The sequence below is a fragment of the Neoarius graeffei genome, chromosome 22 (assembly GCF_027579695.1).
Source record: "Neoarius graeffei isolate fNeoGra1 chromosome 22, fNeoGra1.pri, whole genome shotgun sequence".
NCBI lineage: Eukaryota > Metazoa > Chordata > Actinopteri > Siluriformes > Ariidae > Neoarius > Neoarius graeffei.
This window is the reverse complement of record NC_083590.1, coordinates 44,232,413-44,255,023: the sequence shown is the minus strand read 5'-3', so window position 1 is coordinate 44,255,023 and position 22,611 is coordinate 44,232,413. Positions and strand designations below refer to the sequence as shown.

At 45.5% G+C, this 22,611-nt stretch overlaps 1 protein-coding gene across 1 annotated transcript in view; it reads left to right on the top strand.

Annotated features, from left to right (window-relative positions):
• The window catches only part of clcn1a (chloride channel, voltage-sensitive 1a), a 72,150-nt gene that overhangs the window by 35,452 nt on the left and 14,087 nt on the right, over positions 1-22,611 (top strand). Inside the window, exons 15-17 of the mRNA XM_060903949.1 lie at positions 4,621-4,834; positions 21,091-21,224; positions 21,468-21,649. Of these exons, the coding sequence (XP_060759932.1) occupies positions 4,621-4,834; positions 21,091-21,224; positions 21,468-21,649 (530 nt within the window). The remainder of the gene's footprint in view (positions 1-4,620; positions 4,835-21,090; positions 21,225-21,467; positions 21,650-22,611) is intronic.

Below are 22,611 nucleotides of genomic sequence, written 5' to 3'. Positions count from 1 at the left end.
AGTATTTGTCCAATAACCGTCTTGCATTTTGAGATTGAAAAGTGCATAGCTCCCAAATGCCATTGAAGTCCACTGAGGCTGGGAGTCCGTGAGACTCCGTGGGCGGGCGTTTTCGCAGTATTTGTCCAATAATCGTCTTGCATTTTGAGATTGACAAGCACATAGCTCCCAATCCACTGAGGCTGCACTGCATCGCGCTGTCACGAGGGGGAAAAATTCATGCACACATTAAAGTTATAACGGAATGATTTCGCACTGTAGTTGGGTTGAGCACATATACAGTGGTGCTTGAAAGTTTGTGAACCCTTTAGAATTTTCTATATTTCTGCATAAATATGATCTAAAACATCATCGGATTTTCACACAAGTCCTAAAAGTAGATCAAGAGAACCCAGTTAAACAAATGAGACAAAAATATTATACTTGGTCATTTATTTATTGTGGAAAATGATCCAATATTACATATCTGTGAGTGGCAAAAGTATGTGAACCTCTAGGATTAGCAGTTAATTTGAAGGTGAAATTAGAGTCAGGTGTTTTCATTCAATGGGATGACAATCAGGTGTGAGTGGGCACCCTGTTTTATTTAAAGAACAGGGATCTATCAAAGTCTGATGTTCACAACACATGTTTGTGGAAGTGGATCATGGCACAGACAAAGGAGATTTCTGAGGACCTCAGAAAAAGCGTTGTTGATGCTCATCAAGCTGGAAAAGGTTACAAAACCATCTCTAAAGAGTTTCGACTCCACCAATCCACAGTCAGACAGGTTGTGTACAAATGGAAGAAATTCAAGACCATTGTTACCAGTGGTGGCTGGTAGTCTTTCAAACAGGGGAGGCTGGTCAGTTACGATATTTCCAGATTTTAAAAGAAAAAACACATCAATTTTGCCCATACTCTTGCCTCTGATCTGGCTGATTGTTGGCAGCGTCACAAACTGTGAAATCTCATCTCATCACATCTCATTATCTCTAGCCGCTTTATCCTGTTCTACAGGGTCGCAGGCAAGCTGGAGCCTATCCCAGCTGACTACGGGCGAAAGGTGGGGTACACCCTGGACAAGTCACCAGGTCATCACAGGGCTGACACATAGACACAGACAACCATTCACACTCACATTCACACCTACGGTCAATTTAGAGTCAAACTGTGAAATAACAGGTTCTTTTGGCCCATTAGACTACTGTCCAATATACATGATGGTGGTGTTGGGGGGGGTATATTTTAACATTTTATATTTTAAAATTGTGCCATGTTGTTTAAAAATTGACCTCGGCTGTGTTTTTGTTTAAAAATGTTTTCCAAATTGTAGCTGTGTTTAATTCATATCCAGAAAAATATATATTCCAATATAATATACTCAGCATAAACATTTTAAATAGATTCTATATTTTTGGTCCATCCGTGACATATTACTAAAGTAGCCTATTTACTGTTGTTGATGTGGGTCACTTGTTAGGTCACTTTCTCGTAACAGGAGAGCTGAAAGGAACGAGTATTATTCCCTACCTTTTTCACCAAGTCAATTTGAGGCATTGGCCTACCCTGCTCTTTAATTTTAATTTTTTCTTCGAAAGGAAGACTGGCAAATGGCTTCGCCAAAATTAAATCAGCAATGCTTGGCATCCGTGCGCAGCTTTCTTGCTAGCTGACTAGCCCCCTCAAGTTCAAGTTCAGTCACTCAAATAAACGAAATTTCTGGAACTAAGATAGCAAACTTGACAACACTATATTTACACTTTATTTACAATGAAAATATATACAAACTAAAAAAGCTGGTAGAAACCGTATGTAATGAATGAAATCGAAATGTAAGCTGATCTCTTACAATACACCACAGCACTTGCGAATCCGCATGGGACTGAACTGATGTTGCCAGATACTGCTGATGTTATCCATCCCAAAATATGTTCAAAACCCGCCAAAATGCATTTAAAACCGCCCAATCTGGCAACACTGTAACCGCTGCCTGTCTATAGTTGAAACGAGCTGTCAATCAAAGAAAATATCCGGCCGCTTTCACCAATCACCAGTCTCCTCGCAGAAACTGCCATGTCCCTCCCATGTGAGGCTCGGAGTCCGTGGGTGGGCATTTTTGCAGTATTTGTCCAATAACCGTCTTGCATTTTGAGATTGAAAAGCGCATAGCTCCCAAATGCCATTGAAGTCCACTGAGGCTGGGAGTCCGTGAGACTCCGTGGGCGGGCGTTTTCGCAGTATTTGTCCAATAATCGTCTTGCATTTTGAGATTGACAAGCACATAGCTCCCAATCCACTGAGGCTGCGCTGCATCTCGCTGTCACGAGGGGGAAAAACTCACGCACGCATTAGGCGAACTGGGGAAAGTTATAAGGGAATGATTTCACACTGTAGTGGGTTGAGCACATATATTTCTATGATTCTGGATCTGAAATAGCAATGTTATAAGGTCGGCTATAACATAAGCCTAGCGCAATTCATCCTACACGATGTTCATCATTTCTAGAGGAGGCTGAGCCTCCCTCGTTGTCTTAGAGCAATCGCCCGTGATTGTTACCCTCCCCAGGAGTGGTCGATCAACAAATATCACTCCAAGAGCAAGGCGTGTAATAGTCGGCGAGGTCACAAAGGACCCCAGGGTAACTTCTAAGCAACTGAAGGCCTCTCTCACATTGGCTTATGTTAATGTTCATGAGTCCACCATCAGGAGAACACTGAACAACAATGGTGTGCATGGCAGGGTTGCAAGGAGAAAGCCACTGCTCTCCAAAAACAACATTGCTGCTCATCTGCAGTTTGCTAAAGATCATGTGGACAAGCCAGAAGGTTATTGGAAAGATGTTTTGTGGACGGATGAGACCAAAATAGAACTTTTTGGTGTAAATGAGAAGCATTATGTTTTGAGAAAGGAAACCGCTGCATTCCAGCATAAGAACCTTATCCCATCTGTGAAACATGGTGGTGGTAGTATCATGGTTTGGGCCTGTGTTGCTGCATCTGGGCCAGGATGGCTCGCCATCATTGATGGAACAATGAATTCTGAATTATACCAGCGAATTCTAAAGGAAAATGTCAGGACACCTGTCCATTAACTAAATCTCAAGAGAAGGTGGATCATGCATCAAGACAATGACCCTAAGCACAGAAGTCGTTCTACCAAAGAATGGTTAAAGAAGAATAAAGTTAATGTTTTGGAATGGCCAAGTCAAAGTCCTGACCTTAATCCAATGGAAATGTTGTGGAAGGACCTGAAGCGAGCAGTTCATGTGAGGAAACCCACCAATATCCTAGAGTTGAAGCTGTACTGTATGGAGGAATGGGCTAAAATTCCTCCAAGCCGGTGTGCAGGACTGATCAACAGTTACCGGAAACGTTTAGTTGCAGTTATTGCTGTACAAGGGGGTCACACCAGATACTGAAAGCAAAGGTTCACATACTTTTGCCACTCACAGATATGCAATATTGGATCATTTTCCTCAATAAATAAATGACCAAGTATAATATTTTTGTCTCATTTGTTTAACTGGGTTCTCTTTATCTACTTTTAGGACTTGTGTGAAAATCTGATGATGTTTTAGATCATATTTATGCAGAAATATAGAAAATTCTAAAGGGTTCACAAACTTTCAAGCACCACTGTATTTCTATGATTCTGGATCTGAAATAGCAATGTTATAAGGTCGGCTATAACATAAGCCTAGCACAATTCATCCTACACGATGTTCGTCATTTTTAGAGTAGGCTGAGCCTCCCTCGTTGTCTTAGAGCAATCGCCCGTGCTTTCAAGCACCATTGTAGCTCTGTTCTGATCTGTAAAACACCCCACTGGCAGGTTGGCTAACATTCACAATGAATCTACAGTACTTTCACACCTAGAATTCATGTAGCCCGCTTTGATATTAGAGAGCACTATCCTGACTCACAATGTGCATGCAAGGGCCCTTGCTATGGACCTGCTATGGACTTGAGAGAGTGTCTATCTGTTTAGGTCTTGCGCAATGCTGATGAACCATGGGCCAATGAGCCAGTATGTGGATATTTGAGGGCAACACATAGCCAGGCCATTTTGGCTTTGCTAGTTTCACCCTGCATCCTGGCCTTGGTTTCCCACTGCCTAGAACCAGCTTTTGATCACAGAAAGATCAATAACTGCAGACTGGATTGTTCATAACAATGCAAGAGGCAAAATGGTTAATGAATTGACTGAATATGCCATATGTGTGGCAATGTTAACATAACATCTCACCAGACTTCCATGTATCAGTGTGTCTGATGCTTGGGCAGCATATTGTGCCAATAATAGTAGCACATGTGTTTTTATTGAACATAATTATTTCTAGAGAAGGGATTTGTTTTTCTCTGAATAAATTTGTCAGTTAAAGGTTGGATTTTCTCATCTTTTCTTTGTGAGATGAAGCAACATTACCAGAAAGTGGATTTTTTCTAACCCTTTTTGCTAATTTTACAAGAGGTGCCAATAATCATGGAGGGCACTTTATGTCTGAATACATCTGAGCTTGGTACCAGTGAGGAAATCACCAGTGACACAATGTAAACATCAATCTGTAACACATAGAAGTGTATGGTGTATTCCGCAGTAAAATTCCATTTCTTGCTCAGTAAAATTCTTTTTGGCAGGTGCTGCAGCATTGACAGGGGCTGTCACTCATACAGTCTCTACTGCTGTTATTTGTTTCGAGCTGACTGGTCAGATCTCCCATATTCTGCCCATGATGGTAGCAGTTATCCTGGCCAACATGGTGGCACAAGGACTTCAACCCTCACTCTATGACTCCATCATCCAGGTCAAGAAGTTGCCCTACCTCCCAGAGCTAGGCTTTGGTCATATCAGGTGAGAACATCTGTGTGCAGAACCCCATACCAATGAAAAATTGTGCATCCTTTTTTTTATTGTGGCATGGCTCACCATGTACATGTAATATGCTTAAGAGCATTACAGAGAACCTCTGTTAAAGCCTGGATTATTGCAATAGCCCTATCGGGCACAGGTCCAGGGACCCAGAGGCTACAGGGCCCCTAAAACCCACACCAAGTAAGCCCCACTGCTCTTAATGTGCTATTTTTTGACCATTCCAATACATTAATGTAGCTTATTACATCACATGTTGATTTTGTGTAAATCCTGTAGGCTATCTTCAGGTATTACTGTAAATATATGATGTAAGCACAGAGTGGTTGCACAGAGTGGACTAGAAAAGGTGTCCCAACCAAATGCTTGTCCCATCCAACTGGCCAGCAAACCGTGGCTTCTACCCCTCAAGCGGTTGAAACCAAAGAAAGAAGAAACTGATTCTCGGTGCGTGGAACATATGCACTCTCATGGATAGAGAGGCCTCTTCAAGGCCCGAGAGAAGAACAGCCCTCATTGCAAGGGAACTGGCCCGCTACCGCATTGACATCATGGCCCTCAGCGAAACTAGACTAGCCAAAGAAGGATCTGTTGCTGAACTAAAAGGTGGCTACACCTTTTTCTGGAAAGGCAAGGCCAAAGATGAAGAAAGAATTCATGAAGTAGGACTGGCCATCAAAACATCGCTCCTCAAGCAATTACCTGACCTACCAACATCAGTGAATGAACGTCTGATGAAACTTCATTTCCCCCTCAACCGTACCCTGCACATTACCATCATCAGCGCATACGTCCCCAGTCTTACCAGCAGTGATGAAGTGAAGGAAGCCTTCTATGAAGACCTCAGTGCCTTGTGAAGGACACCCCTTCTAGCGACAAACTCATCCTGTTAGGCGACTTCAACGCCAGAGTCGGAGCAGACTGCAGAAATTGGAAAGGCATGCTAGGACCAAACGGCACAGGAAAACTAAACTCCAACGGTCTGATGCTCCTCAGTCTTTGTGTAGAGTACCACCTGACCATCACAAACACACTGTTCCGGCAAGCAGATAAACACAAGACAACATGGATGCACCCAAGATCCAAGCAATGGCATCTGATAGACTTTGCCATCTGCCGCCAGAGAGACATCTGTGATGTCAGGATCACCAAGACCATGTGCAGAACTTAGTGCTGGATGGACCATTGTCTAGTCAGGTCTATCCTGTCCCTACACATTGCCTCGACACACCGCAAAATGCCAAAAGTCATCAGGCCAGCGTTCAACGTTGCCAAGCTCAAACAACCGTGGTGACGCAATGAGTTTGCGGATGACCTGGATGACCAACTGACTGCCCATGGACCTTTGACCGGCTGCCCAACACAAAAGTGGGAGCAGTTCAGATCACTGGTGACAGTCAGCAAAGACCACCATCAGCCCCAGGAAATGAGTGCACCAGGACTGGTTTGATGAGAATGACGAAGACATCAGAAAACTCTGAGCTGACAAGCAGAAGGCCTTCCTTGAGTGGCAGAACGACACCTCCTCCATCTTGAAGCGTGATCGCTTCAAGCACCTCTAGAAGCAGGCCCAAGCAGCACTGCGTAAAATGCAGGATGAGTGGTGGGAGAAGAAGGCAGATGAAGTCCAAAGATACGGCAACACGCAGAACTCTAAAATGTTCTTCAGCACCATCAAGGAAGTCTACGGACCTACCAAGCCATGTACCACCCCACTCCTGTCGGCAGACGGCTCAACCTTGCTGCAGGAGAAGAGCAGCATCAACTCACGATGGAGAGAGCATTTCAGTCACCTGCTCAACAGGCCTTCCACTGTAGACCCCTCTGCCCTTGATCTGATCCCATGAAAACCCACTGTCCATGACCTCGACCTCCCCCCTACTATGGATGAAGTCTTGAAGGCAATCGGACAGACCAGCTCGGGTAAAGCGCTCGGGATGGACAGAATCCCAGCAGAGATCTTCAAATCTGCCAGTCCCGTGGCCCTAGAAACCTTCCACTCACTCCTCACCAGCATCTGGGAAGAAGAAGACCTGCCCAAAGATTTTAGGGATGCCACGGTCATCTCCCTGTTTAAGAATAAGGGCAGCAAGACTGATTGCGGCAACTACCGGGGCATCTCCCTCCTCTCCATTGCTAGGAAGGTCCTGGCTCGGGTCATCCTCAATCGCCTGATCACCAACATCTCAGAAGGAAACCTGCCTGAGACGCAGTATGGATTCCACCCAAACCACAGCACCACAGACATGATATTCACCGTCCGTCAGGTACAGGAGAAATGCCTCGAGCAGAATATGGACCTGTATGCAGTCTTTATAGACCTGATGAAGACCTTTGACACAGTGAAAAGGGAGGCCCTCTGGATCATCCTGTCCAAGCTCGGATGCCCGGACAAGTTTGTGAACCTCATACACCAGTTCCATGACGACATGACCGGGCAGGTTCTCTCAGGTGGAGAGGTATCTGAGCCGTTTGACATCAGCAATGGCATCAAGCAGGGGTGCATGCTGGACCCAGTCCTCTTCAACCTGTTTTTCACCTGCGTACTCAGCCATGCCATCAGGGACCTGGACCTTGGGGTGTACCTGCGATACAGGCTCGACGGATCCATGTTCAACCTCCACCGACTGAGCGCTAAGACCAAGACTGTGAAGAAGATTGTCCTGGAAGCTCTGTTTGCTGATGACTGTGCCCTCATGGCCCACAAGAAGCCTGACTTCCAGCTCATCATAAACAAGTTTGCAGAAGCCTCCCATCTCTTTGGTCTCACCATCAGCCTTGGCAAGACGGAGGTCCTGTTCCAACCAGCACCTGCCTCCACCTCCCACCTCCTTTCCATCTCCATCGAGGGAACCCAACTGAAGATGGTGGATGAGTTCAAGTATCTTGGCAGTACCATCAGCAATGATGGCAGCCTGGATAAAGAGATCAGCGCTAGGATCTGCAAGGCCAGCCAAGCACTTGGTCGCCTCCGTGCACGCGTCCTGAACCAGCACAGCATCAAGCTCTCCACCAAGCTCAAGGTATATAGGGCCGTGGTCCTCACCAGCCTCCTCTACGGATGTGAGTCGTGGACCCTGTACAGACGACACCTTAAGCAGCTAGAGTGTTTCCACATGCACAGCCTCAGGTCCATTCTGAACATTCGCTGGCAGGACCGGGTTACAAAGCTCGAAGTCCTTGACCGAGCCGAGTCCACCAGCATCGAAGCCATGATCTTGAAAAACCAACTCTGATGGGTAGGACATGTTGTTCGAATGGAAGATCATCGGCTACCCAAACAGCTGCTGTTCGGAGAACTGTGCTCAGGCAAGCGAAACCAAGGCAGGCCACAAAAACTCTACAAAGACTGTGTAAAGGACAACCTTGCACACACTGGAATCACCCCAAAACAGCTAGAATAACAAGCGCTAGACAGATCAAACTGGCGCACACTAACACGGCGAGCCCAGCTCAACTTTGAAGAAAAAAGACAGGCAGACATCACCAACGCAAGAACAAGAAGATAGAAGGCCTCAATTGTGAAGCTGAATGACCCTGGACAGTTCCCCTGCCCTCACTGTCCCCACACCTGCTGCTTGAGGATTGGGCTGCTGAGCCACCTCCAAGCCCACAGCAGAAGTAGTCAACCATAAGAGGACAATGTCATCGTCGGACTGACGGACAACCAAGAAGATATGATGTAAGCACAGAGTGGCTGACTGTAAGTCATTTCTTGCTGTGTACATGCACCCACTGCCGGGGGGGTGCAGGATGCTTTTGTGCGCAGGGGTCTTTGATTTCATAATCCATCCATGCTTCTGATTAATCAATTTTTAGGTCAATTTTTGGTCAGTTGTGTCATCTTGGTCAGCTAGCACATAGTGGGTGTGTCCACAGTAGGTTTTCTGATTAAATGCTGTTTTATGACTATATTTGATCATATATTGGCTATTTCTGGTGACATGGCATCCCAATTGTCTCACTTAGTTGTATTAAAACACCACCAACAACAACAAACTATGGGGCTCAGTATTGGACAACAGGTAGTGAGTTTAAGTGGACAACCAACTATCCTCCATTCATATTATTAACCTGACTCAGTATGCAGATTTCTCCTTGAGAACATCTGCCCATTTCTCTCCAGGGAGGCAATTCAGGTGCTTGTTCGGTCCCTTGTCATCTTGAAAGTGGATTACTGCAATTTACTCCTGGTAGGTTTTCCCCAGCAACTGATCAAGAATGCAGCAGCATGACATGGTTCCCCTCAAGTTCTCTTATACCACTGTCTTGCAAGAGACCTGCAAGAGAAACCTGGAAGCAGCCTCATCTGATGCATGCAAACTCCACAATATTTTTCTTTACTTCCTAATCCTCTGCATCCTCTTTCATCATTCAGTGATTGCTTATGACTTTGCCATCTTCTTTGAAGAGAAGATTAACAATATCTGTCAATCATTCCTTTCTACCCTAGTTTTTATGCTTCACAATCACCCTTCCCTTCCTTTTCCTTTTCTAATCTTTTTTATTTTTTCTACAAACAATTTTCCAGTATCCTCTTCATTTTTTTATTGTACTTTCGCTTTCCTTTTTGTAGTTTCCACTTTCATTTTCCTTTTCCTGTTTTTTTCTCTTTTTTTTGGAAGAACGCCAAAACTGGAAGCTTTCTTTTTTTCTCCTCCTGCTTAAAGACCACAAGTGGAGGCCATCCACATCGGATCTGCTTTAATATCAACAGATCTTCAATTAAGGTACGTGAATCCTTTCATCATGGCACACCTTCAGCCTGTTCAGTGTGCAGAGTGCAGGATGTTTAGTCATTCTTCCTCCGTCGCTAGCGATAGCTTTATTTGTGAAAAGTGCAGATTAGTTATCTCTCTGACGGAGAAGATTACAGTGTTAGAAGTGCATATCCAGGCTTTAGAAAAGGCCAGTGAGAATGAGAACAGTGTAGTTTCTGTAGGGGAAAGTTTGGATGCCCTACTCTGGCATTAGAGCCCTTACAGCGGGGTGAATGGGTGACGGCTCGGTGGCATAAGCGTAGAACCAAAGCTACTACTGAGGCTCGCCCACAGGAGCACCACTCCTCTCCGCTTCACGTGTCGAACAGGTTTGCTCTCCTTAGTGAGGCACGCACTGAGAAACCTGAAAGAGCTCTGGTTATAGGGGACTCTATCACACGGCATGTGAAATTAGCTCAGCCTTTAGGGGCACCAGCAGCTTTAGTCAGGTGTATACTGGGAGACAGGGTGCCGGACATAGCAGGTAATCTTAGGGTCCTAGGCAAGCACAGGTTCTCAAAGATAGTTATCCATGCAGGAGCGAATGATATACGCCTGTGTTAGTCTGAGGTTAATAAGATTAACTTTGTGAATTAGATTAATTAGTAGGCGGCACGGTGGTGTAGTGGTTAGCACTGTCGCCTCACAGCAAGAAGGTCTGGGTTCGAGCCCCGTGGCCGGCGAGGGCCTTTCTGTGCGGAGTTTGCATGTTCTCCCCGTGTCCGCGTGGGTTTCCTCCGGGTGCTCCGGTTTCCCCCACAGTCCAAAGACATGCAGGTTAGGTTAACTGGTGACTCTAAATTGACCGTAGGTGTGAATGTGAGTGTGAATGGTTGTCTGTGTCAATGTGTCAGCCCTGTGATGACCTGGCGACTTGCCCAGGGTGTACCCCGCCTTTCACCCGTAGTCAGCTGGGATAGGCTCCAGCTTGCCTGCGACCCTGTAGAAGGATAAAGTGGCTAGAGATAATGAGATGAGATGAGATTAATTAGTGAAGGCGATGTCCGATGCTGTAGTATGCTCTGGCCCCATCCCAATGTGGCGTGGCGATGTAGCTTACAGCAGGTTATGGTCATTGAACTGCTGGTTGTCCAGGTGGTGCTCTGAAAACAGTGTGGGCTTTATAGATAAATGGGCTAATTTTGAGGGCACTGCTGGCCTGTTAGGGTGGGACAGTATCCGTCCCACTCAGGAAGGTGCTGCTCTCATTTCCTGCAGCATTCACTTCAATAACCCAGAAGACCCTTTGAAAACAGCATTTGTGTCCATTTTAGATTCAGTAGGGGTTAATATAGAATGTCATAGGACCGACCCATAATGGTGGTCACACCCTCTATCTAATACTAACATTCGGGTTAAACATAGAAAATTGTTAGGGTTTTGCTGGGATTCGAACCTGGTTCGGTGGTGTGATGATCCAGCAAACCCCCACTAGGCCACCAGGGGAATGACTCAAATGCAGAGGTGTGAGGCGGAAGTAGAAAAAGTAACAAAAGGTTTATTTATACTATGTACACTATATACAATCCAAGGCAAAACAAAAAAAAAACAAAAACAAAGAGTATAATTCAAAAAGAAAAAGGCAAAAATGCAAAAGCTCAGAAGATCCACAAAACACAGTACAAAGGAAACTGGAGATAAACATAACAGCACCAAGACTCCGTGACAAGAGGACTGAACTCAGGGGTATAAATACACAAACTAATTAAGGACACAGGTGAAGATAATTAGGACTAACAGGCAATTAACAAAAAAAACACAAAACACAGGAACAGTGGCGGCCTCTAGAGGCCAAAATAAATATGACACGAAAAGGAAATAACAGCGGCCTCTAGAGGCCAAAACAGTCCAAGTCCTAACAGGACCCCCCCCTCTAGGAGCGTCTCCTGACGTTCCCAGGGCGATCCGGATGGGCCGAATGGAAGTCCCGACACAGTTCTTTATCCAGGATATCCCGAGCAGGAACCCAGCAGCGCTCCTCAGGACCATAGCCCTCCCAGTCCACCAGATATTGCAACCCGCCGCGGACCCGGCGGGAGTCAAGCAGGCGATGCACAGTGAACACAGTCTGCCCCTGGAAGATGCGGGGGGGGTGGGGGGTTCCTAGGGGCAGGGGCATACGTAGACGTCAGTACAGGCCGCAACAGGGAAACATGGAAAGTGGGGTTGATCCTCAGAGTCCGGGGCAACTGGAGCCGGTAGGAGACAGGGTTCACCCTGCGCACCACCTTGAAGGGGCCAATGTAGCGAGGAGCCAGCTTGCGGTTCTCCACCCGCAGCGGAAGGTCCTTAGTGGACAGCCAAACCCGCTGCCCAGGGCGGAAAGTGTGTGCAGGTCTTCTATGGTGGTTGGCCTGAGTCTGGTTGGTTCTGGAGGTCTGTATGAGGGTCTTCCTGACCTTGCTCCAGGTCTTGCAACACCGTCTCACATATTGGTTGACCGAGGGCACCCCCGCGTCCTCCTCCTGGTCTGGGAACAGAGGTGGCTGGAACCCGAATTGGCACTGGAATGGCGACAGCTTGGTGGCCGATGACTGCAGGGTGTTGTGGGCGTACTCTGCCCATGGCAGCCAGGTGCTCCATGATGTCGGGTTATCCATAGCCAGGCCTCGCAGGGTGGTTTCCAGGTCCTGGTTGAGCCTCTCCGTCTGACCATTGGACTGTGGGTGAAACCCAGAGGAGAGGCTGGCAGTGGCTCCGATGACCTTGCAGAACCCGTGCCACACTCGGGAGGAGAACTGGGGCCCTCGGTCTGAGATGATGTCCTGTGGAAGACCAAAGACTCGGAAGACATGATTAAATATAAGTTTCGCTGTTTCAAGAGCAGAGGGGAGTTTGCACAGAGGTATGAAGCGGCAGGCCTTGGAGAATCTGTCAACAATGACCAAAATGACCATGTTACCTTGTGACTCAGGGAGACCCGTGATGAAGTCGACTGCCACGTGGGACCAGGGATGCCGGGGAATGGTCAGAGGATGCAGGAGACCCTGGGGACGCTGTCGTGGGTTCTTGGTTCTGGTGCAAACCTCACAGGACAGGACAAATGACCTTACTTCCTGCTCCATGTTAGGCCACCAGAAGCGTCTTTTCAGGAAGTCCAGGGTCCTCCGAGCTCCCGGGTGGGCGGTGAGAGGGGAAGAGTGACCCCACTGGAGAACCTTGGCCCGGGCTTGATGTGGGACGTACAAGAGGCCCGGTGGCCCCGTCCCAGGACCGGGGTCCTGGCATTGGGCTCGTCGAACAGCCTCCTCAATACCCCAGCGGACAGGGGCCACAATCCGGGACACCGGGATAATAGGCCCGACTTCATTCTCCCTGTTAGTGGCAGAGAACAGCCTGGACAGTGCGTCAGGTTTGGTGTTTTTGGAGCCGGGACGGTACGAGAGGGTGAAGTCAAACCGACTGAAAAACAGGGCCCACCTAGCCTGTCGAGGGTTCAGTCTCTTGGCTTGCTGGAGGTACTCCAGGTTCTTGTGGTCAGTCCAAACCAGGAATGGATGTTGCGCTCCCTCCAGCCAGTGCCTCCACTCCTCAAGGGCCAGTTTGACCGCTAGCAGTTCTCGATCCCCCACATCGTACCGGGACTCTGCAGGACTCAGGCGGTGGGAGAAGTAAGCGCAGGGGTGCAGCTTTCCTTCCGAATGTTGAGAGAGTACCGCGCCGACACCACTGTCCGAGGCGTCCACCTCCACGATGAATGGTTGGGAGGTGTCCGGGAGGACCAGAATGGGTGCCGTGCAGAAGCGGGCCTTGAGGTCTTTGAACGCCTTTTCTGCCTGAGGAGACCAGCCATAAGATCCACCTGTCCCTTTGGTGAGGTCTGACATGGGTGCTGCCACAGAACTGAAGTTCCTGATGAACTTGCGGTAGAAGTTAGCGAATCCTAAGAACCGCTGAACCTCCTTAACGGACTTGGGAGTAGGCCAGTCCCGGACGGCCAGGGTCTTGGCAGGGTCCATTTGGAGTTGGCCTGTCCGTACAATAAATCCCAGAAAGGAGACCTCGGGAACATGAAATTCGCATTTCTGGGCCTTGGCGAACAGATTGTTCTGTAGCAGCCTCTGGAGAACCTGGCGGACATGGTGGCGGTGCTCCTGCATGGTCTTGGAAAAGATAAGGATGTCATCGAGGTAGACAAAGACGTACAGGTTAATCATGTCCCTTAAGACGTCGTTGATTAGGGCCTGAAAAACAGCTGGTGCGTTGGTGAGTCCGAAGGGCATCACCTGGTATTCGTAGTGCCCAGACGGGGTGTTAAAGGCAGTCTTCCACTCGTCTCCCTGTCGGATACGGATGAGGTGGTATGCGTTCCGTAGGTCCAACTTGGTGAAGACGGTGGCGCCTTGGAGCAGGTCGAAAGCAGTGGACATCAGCGGAAGGGGATATCGGTTGCGCACAGTGATCTTGTTCAGGCCCCTGTAGTCAATACATGGTCGAAGCCCCCCATCCTTCTTGCCGACAAAGAAGAAGCCGGCACCAGCAGGTGAGGTGGAGGGTCGAATGAACCCAGAGACCAGGGCGTCTTTGAGGTATTCCTCCATAGCCTTGCGTTCTGGCTGAGAGAGGGAAAACAGTCTGCCACGAGGAGGGGTAGTCCCAGGGAGCAAGTCGATGGCACAGTCGTAGGCCCGGTGCGGAGGAAGAACGGCGGCCCTGCTCTTGCTGAATACCTCCTTGAGATCCCAGTACTCTGTGGGAACTTGAGATAACTCGGTGAGATCAGGGGGCTCGGCAGGAGACACAGGAGAGCTAGAGAGCAGACAAGAGGCATGGCATGCAGGGCCCCATTCCACAACCTGGCTAGTTACCCAGTCTATGTGAGGGTTGTGGCAAGTAAGCCAAGGAAGGCCTAGAATAACTGGGAACTCAGGTGAAGGAATCAGGTGCAGGGATATTTCTTCCTTGTGACCTTGAGACTGGAGGAAGACTGGAGAAGTAACTTGAGTGACTCTTCCATCACCTAACGCTTGGCCATCGAGGGCAGACACAGACAGAGGGACTTCAAGAGGTGCAGTAGGTATATTGATGCTTTGGGCGAAGTGAATATCCATAAAGTTCCCAGCCGCCCCTGAGTCTATCAAAGCTTGACAAGAGTGGACAGACTCACCCCAGGAGATGGAGACCGGGATGTAGATTCCTTGGCCAGGGAGTCCGGGAGAGAGGGTAGGCCCCGTCACAACCCTCCCTCGGCTGGACGGGGCGGTCCTTTTCCCAAGAGTTCAGGACATGATGCTCGGAAGTGACCAGGCTTGCCACAGTAGATGCAGCACTTGTCCCTCCTTCTGCGCTCCCTCTCAGATGCGGAGAGGCGAGTACGACCCACTTGCATGGGTTCTGGACAGTCACTGAAGGAGGTAGACGGTCTCCAGGTAGAGGTAGGGAGGCTGGGGGGGCTCAAGGCTTGGTGGCATTCTCTCATCCTGTTGTCCAGACGAATAGCATGTGAGATGAGGGTTTCGAGGTCACTTGGGCATCCAATAGAGGCCAGACCGTCCTTGATGGGGTCAGACAGACCATGGTGGAAGGCTGACACCAGGGCAGTCTCGTTCCATCCACTTACTGCTGCGAGTGTTCGGAACGAGATGGTGTAATCTGCGACGCTTCCTCCTTGCCGGATGGACATGAGCTTTTGGGCTGCGTCGGTACTGATGTCTGCCTGATCGAAGACCCGAAGCATCTCTTCAGAAAACAGCTGGAAATCAAAGCACTCAGGTCCCTGTCTTTGCCAGATAGCAGTAGCCCAGGCTCGCGCCTTACCAGCTAATAAGGTGATCACAAAGGCAATCTTGCGGCGATCCGTAGTGTAGGTGGTAGGCTGAAGCTCAAAGGTGAGTTGACACTGGGTAAGGAACTCTCGGCACTCACTGTGCTTGCCGTCATACTTCTGTGGTGCAGGAAGGCTGGGTTCGCGAGGTGAAGAAGGCAGCATGGCAGGAGGCACTGGGGCAGGAGTGGGAGCTGGATCAGGAGCAGGAACTGGATCAGGAGCAGGAGATGCAGGCAGAGATGTCAGCTGTGCCAGGGTTTTCCCAATTTGCTGAAGCAGTTCCTCGTGGCGAGCAAGGGCCTCACGTTGGCTGGTGAGCGTACGTCCATGAGCGTCCATGGTCGCTCCGAAGCGTGTCAAAGCTGCCATAATTCCCTGAAGGTTGGCCGGGTAGACAGTTGAAGCAGCCTCTGCTGAGTCGGTCATGACGGAGTCTTTCTGTTAGGGTTTTGCTGGGATTCGAACCTGGTTCGTTGGTGTGATGATCCAGCAAACCCCCACTAGGCCACCAGGGGAATGACTCAAATGCAGAGGCGTGAGGCGGAAGTAGAAAAAGTAACAAAAGGTTTATTTATACTATGTACACTATATACAATCCAAGGCAAAACAAAAAAAACAAAAAACAAAGAGTATAATTCAAAAAGAAAAAGGCAAAAATGCAAAAGCTCAGAAGATCCACAAAACACAGTACAAAGGAAACTGGAGATAAACATAACAGCACCAAGACTCCGTGACAAGAGGACTGAACTCAGGGGTATAAATACACAAACTAATTAAGGACACAGGTGAAGATAATTAGGACTAACAGGCAATTAACAAAAAAAACCACAAAACACAGGAACAGTGGCGGCCTCTAGAGGCCAAAATAAATATGACACGAAAAGGAAATAACAGCGGCCTCTAGAAGCCAAAACAGTCCAAGTCCTAACAGAAAATATAGTCATACTTCCACAGTCTGAAGTTATCTCAGATCATTATCTCATCTCATTCAAAATATGTCTGAGTAATAATATATGCACCTCACCACACTACTGTATTAAATGTACATTCACGTCAACTACTGCACAGAGCTTTATAAATGATCTCCCAGAGTTATCAACTTTGATAGGGTCACTGTCAGCCCCTGCAGAACTTGATCAGGCAACTGAATGCTTAGAGTCAACATTCTGCTATACTTTAGATAATGTAGCTCCTCTTCAAAGGAAAATGGTCAGAGACAAAAAATTAGCACCCTGGTATAATGATGACACTCACACTTTAAAACAGACCACTCAAAAATTGGAACATAAATGGTGGCAAACAAAATTGGTAGCATTCAAATTAGTGTGGAAGGAGAGCATCCTGAAGTATAGAAAAGCTCTTAGAGCTGCAAGATCAACATATCTCTCCTCCCTAATAGAAGATTATAAAAATAATCCTAGATTCCTATTTAATACTGTAGCAAAATTAACCAGGAATAAGTCCACTATAGACACATGCACACCTGTGGTATGTAGGAGCAACGACTTCATGAATTTTTTTAACGACAAAATTGAGAATATCCGACAAAACTTTAAACTACTATGTAATGGTTCTAACGAAAGGCGGAGCACAGAGGACGGCAGGACAGAGATCAGGTTCGTAAACTGGGGCTTTTATTGCCACACTTTTCAGTGAACAACTAGCACAGACACACACACACAACTGGCGTCTGGTTCGGGGATGAGCTCCTCTGTTCTCGCTCTCCCTCCTTAAGTAGGGCGCAGTCACTGGGAAGACACACAAACACAGGTTAATTGACATCAGGTGTAGTGATTCTGCCACTTACCTTCCCTGACTCCGCCCTCCTGTCACAGACCAGAGCTTGACCATGCCCCCGCTGCCACATACTAATTTAAGGTCAGACAATATAAGTGACCCTGTAGTTAACAATATAACTGTATCAGATCAGCAGTTAGAATGTTTTGCTCCCCTTAGAGAAATTGAATTACTTTCACTAATCTCCACATCAAAACCCTCAACTTGTGTACTAGATCCCTTACCTACACGTCTATTCAAACAGATAATACCTGAAGTAATTGAACCGCTTCTAAAAATAATAAATTCTTCTCTTACGATTGGCTATGTACCCAAATCCTTTAAACTAGCAGTTATCAAACCCCTGATTAAAAAAACCTGACCTTGATCCCTGTCAGCTGTCCAATTATTAGCCAATATCAAACCTCCCCTTTATCTCCAAGATCCTTGAAAAAGCTGTGGCATAGCAGTTATGCTCATATTTACATAGGAATAACATCCATGAAATGTATCAGTCAGGATTTAGACCTCATCATAGCACAGAGACAGCTCTGGTTAAAGTAGTAAACGACCTACTGTTGGCGTCTGATCAGGGCTGTGTCTCGCTGCTTGTGTTGCTTGACCTTAGCACAGCATTTGATACCATTGATCATTCTATTCTTCTGGATAGACTAGAAAGTATTGTGGGAGTTCAGGGAACAGCCCTCTCCTGGCTCAGGTCTTATTTAACTGATCACTGTCAGTATGTTGATGTAAATGGTGATTTTTCTAGACATACTGAGGTAAAGTTTGGTGTTCCACAAGGTTCTGTCTTGGGTCCACTGCTTTTTTCTTTATATATGTTACCTCTGGGTGATATTATTCATAAACATTGTATTAGTTTCCACTGTTATGCTGATGACACACAGTTGTATGTTTCTGCAAAACCTGATGAGAGACACCAGCTTTATAGAATTGAGGAATGTGTAAAGGACATTAGACACTAGATGCTTATTAACTTCCTTCTACTTAACTCTGACAAGACTGAAGTACTTGTACTCAGACCACATGCAGCTAGAAGTAAGTTTTCTGATTACACAGTAACTCTGGATGGCCTTTCTGTTTCTTCATGTGCAGCAGTAAAAGACATTGGAGTGATTATTGACTCCAGTCTTTCATTTGAAACTCACATTGATAATATTACCTGGATAGCAATATTTCTGAGATGAAAGAAAGCTAAGATAAGAAATTTAATGTCACTACATGATGCGGAAAAACTAGTTCATGCTTTTGTTACCTCCAGGTTGGATTATTGTAATGCATTATTGTCTGGATGTTCCAATAAGTGCATAGACAAGCTCCAGTTAGTTCAAAATGCAGCAGCAAGAGTCCTTAGTAGAACTAGAAAATATGACCACATCACCCTTGTCTTATTCACACTGCATTGGCTCCCAATCAAATTTTGTATTGATTATAAAATACTACTATTGACCTTCAAAGCACTGAATGGTCTCTCACCACAGTACCTGAGTGAACTTCTGGTCCTCTATGACCCCCCACGCCTACTTAGATCAAAAGGTGCAGGCTATCTGCTGGTACCTCGTATAGTGAAGGCTACATCAGGGGGCAGAGCCTTTTCTTACAAAGCCCACAGTTATGGAACAGCCTTCCAAGTAATGTTTGGGAATCAGACACAGTCTCAGTGTTTAAGTCTAGGCTGAAAACATATCTATTTAGTCAAGCCTTTTGTTAATGATGTTTATGAGGTAAAGGAGTAGATCTGGAGGATCCTCAGACATAGAGTGTTTTGGTAAACTGGGATGTATGGACGCTGTCAGTCCCCCATTCGCTTGCTCACTCGAGTTTGTTGATGGTGTAGTGGCTGGCTGCTTTATGTCCCAGGGCTCACTCATGCCTGTTACCTTCTGGCTCTCCCCTTTTAGTTATGCTGTCATAGTTAGTTTTGCCGGAGTCCCTGCTTGTACTCAGTGCTATATGTATACTGTTCCTATTTATTCAGGTGACATTGGGCATACCTAACAACCTGTGTTTTCTCCCCCCTTCCCTCTGAGTTACATGTTGGTCCTGGGATCAAGATGCTGACCTCTTCTGCTCCTTGGACCTGCCTCATCCATCCTGGTGCCCTGTGTCTGGTTGGAGTCTCATCGCATCACTCCTGTGGAGGATGGCCCCATATGGACAGTTGAAAGTCACACTTGGAAGATGCTCTAGACACTTACAGTCATGCTTTTATGGCTGAGAACTACAGCTGACTTAACTTTAGGACTGCAGTTGTCATGAGCAGTTTTGCACTCAAGTTTCCATCAATGAAGAGTTTATAACTTCAACGAAACTGACTTCATGTTAAAACTGTTAATGTTATAGTCATATTGTCTGTTGTTGCCCAAATGAGGATGGGTTCCCTTTTGAGTCTGGTTCCTCTCGAGGTTTCTTCCTCATGTCATCTGAGGGAGATTTTCCTTGCCACAGGCTTGCTCATTGGGGATAGATTAGGGATAAAAATAGCTCATGTTTTAAGTCATTCAAATGCTGTAGAGCTGCTTTGTGCCAATGTTTATTATTAAAAGCGCTATACAAATAAACTTGACTTGACTTTCCTTGTTACATTTTTCTCCTCATTCTACAGAACAGATCCTGCAGATCATCTTGTCCAGCAAACCCACCATCTCACAAGACCTTCTCCCCTTCATGACTTCCATTATAAACAACTCCAAAATATCTGGTCATGTACTTTAAAACAGCAATGGTTATTCCCATCTTGAAGAAGTCCATTCTCGATACCTCTGACATCAGCAGCTACTGCCCAGCCAAACTCTCATCAGTCCTCATCCTCCTTGACCTTTCAACATGATCAATTGCAAGACTCACATGTCCATCCTCATAATTGTTGGAATTTGTAGCAAAGCATGGCAGGGGTTTGCTTCTTACCTGGAGGGATGCTCATATCAAGTGACATGGAGGGGAAGTGGAGTGTAGTTGATCTGCTCAGCTGGTTTCCCACAAGGCTCATTTCTGGGTCCTCTTCTGTTCTCCCTCTGTACCCACTCTCTTAGTGAGATCATATACTCACATGGGTTTTCATACCATTGCTATGCTGCCAGTCAAATCCTCATCTTCTTTCCTCACTTAGGTACTCACGTCTCCTTGGATTTCAGCATGTCTGGCAGGGATCTTTTCATGGATGGCAGTTAAATTCCAGAAACTAAATCCCAATGAGACTGAGCTGCTAGCATTATGCACGGGATAATTCTTCTTCTCACATCTGTTCATAGTTCACATTTGTCACAGAAAATTTCTGTGACTGCAGTATGTTCCTGAGTTAATGCTATCTATATTCATCACTGACCTTCTGTATATCTTCTCTTTAAATCTTCTCTTTAATGTATTTTGATCTCTGCACTTATTTACTTTCTTATTTTTTTAATTATTTTGTTTTTTATTTTTTATTGTGCTTTTATTGTGCAAGGCATACAGTCTTGATCATAAACTGTTTTTTGAGAAATGCAAAACTATGAAAAATAAAAATGCACACTTGTACCCAAGTTTCTATGTTGGTGAGTTTGAGTAAACATAAATTATACTGTAGTTGCAGGAAGTTCTTTCTATATTTAAAATTGATATGAAATTTATTAGTGAAATATAACCATATATTATTACAAAAATGTAACTGTGCTGCACTGTACATCCTCTGTTCCTAAAATGATTAAGAGGAGCTATTTTGTTTGGATATTGCAGCAGCACACCTAACATCTTGAAAAAGTATCATGCTCAGATAAAACTGTGTCTGTTGTTTAAGCTCAATATATCATTAACTACTTGTGGCATTTAATTTATTTATTTTTGCTCATTTTCATGATGGGTGCTAATAGTTGTGGAGTTGACTGTATTTGCCAATTTTTTTAATCAGTGATATTGTCCAATTTCTCTTGTCACAGTCAATATAACATCTTTGTTGAAGATATCATGGTGAGAAAAGTGAAATATCTGTGCTCACAGTCCACGTACCGAGAAGTGCTACATCTACTTGACTCCACTTCCCTCAAAAATTTCCCTCTGGTGGATTCAAAAGGTGAGATCTTATAGAAACATAGAATGGCTTATATGATCATATATATATATATATATATATATATATATATATATATATATATAATTTTTTTTTACACATTTTAAACTTGGATATTAAGATTTGTATGCTTTTTCCTCATTTTCTCTATTTAATATGCATTGATCAACCTTAGGCTCGAATTACTTGGAAAAAGTAAGTTAAAATGATCTAATTAACATTTCATCACCTGTTTTTCAACCTAAGAATCAATGATCCTCTTGGGAAGCATTGAGCGGTCTGAGCTTCTTGCCCTCTGTGATTGGTGGCTATCAGCAGAGCGACGGATCCTGACACAGGGAGAGGGTTTGCAAGGCCAAGGGTTATATGCCAGCTGGGAATCCATTGCCTTTGTGGATGAAGAAGGAGAAGACAGCGGTGGTGAAAAGGTGTATGAACAGGGGAGAAATGTATTCTAGATTTTGCTCAGAAATTAGTATATTTTGTAGCCATCTGTTTGGAATTGTGATTCAGAATGCGGTTTGTTCTTATTTTGGTAAAACTTTATTTTACAGTCCCCTAAAAGCTAGGTTAGTGTGTGGTACAAATCTCTGAAGTACAGGGTAGTTCCTACGTGTCAGGTAAAAAGAGGGTAAACACTAGATGTTTTAACTTCATTACTCTGATGAGCCTGAAATAATTTAGACATTAAATTGGTAAGTGGAAAAAAATTGTCTGGTATTGAATATTTATTTTTGCTGAAATTGTTTGGTTATGAGTAATTTGTAAATAGCTAAAGAGTGGAAGTATATCACAACAACAAAATACTTGCCAATCCCTAGAGAATGAAAAGTGGAAGATCAGAGTGTACTGTGCAGTCACGTCCTTCTAGGGGGATTTGGGGGCATGCGCCCCTGGAAAATTTTGGGAAAAAAAGTGAAAATGGTGCATTCTCCAACATTCTGAGTGCCATATTTGAAGAAAATTGATCGAGAAATCAGACTGACATACTTCACAAAATGTATGCTTCTCAACTTCTCATCAAATACTTATATTTGACACTTTGTTGCTTTTTTGGGGGGCTTTGTTTTTGAGTAGAGTTTTTATTTCATCCTTGGTTGGTTCAGTAACACACTCTGCCATTTTCTTTTCTTCTTTTTTTGGCGGTTGGCAAACCAACTTAAAGGTGCATTACTGCCACCAACTGGGCTGGAGTGTGGAACAGGAGCTATTGGGGGGAAAATACGATATTCTTTTATTTAGCTATTTATGTTTCTTTTAGATACTTGATAAAGTGATATATCTCTACTCATGGTATATGAGCTGATATCCTAGTAGTAGAGTAGCCAATAAGAGCATGCAATTGCTCATATGCAGTGAATGTGTATATTTTATATATCTCATCTCATTA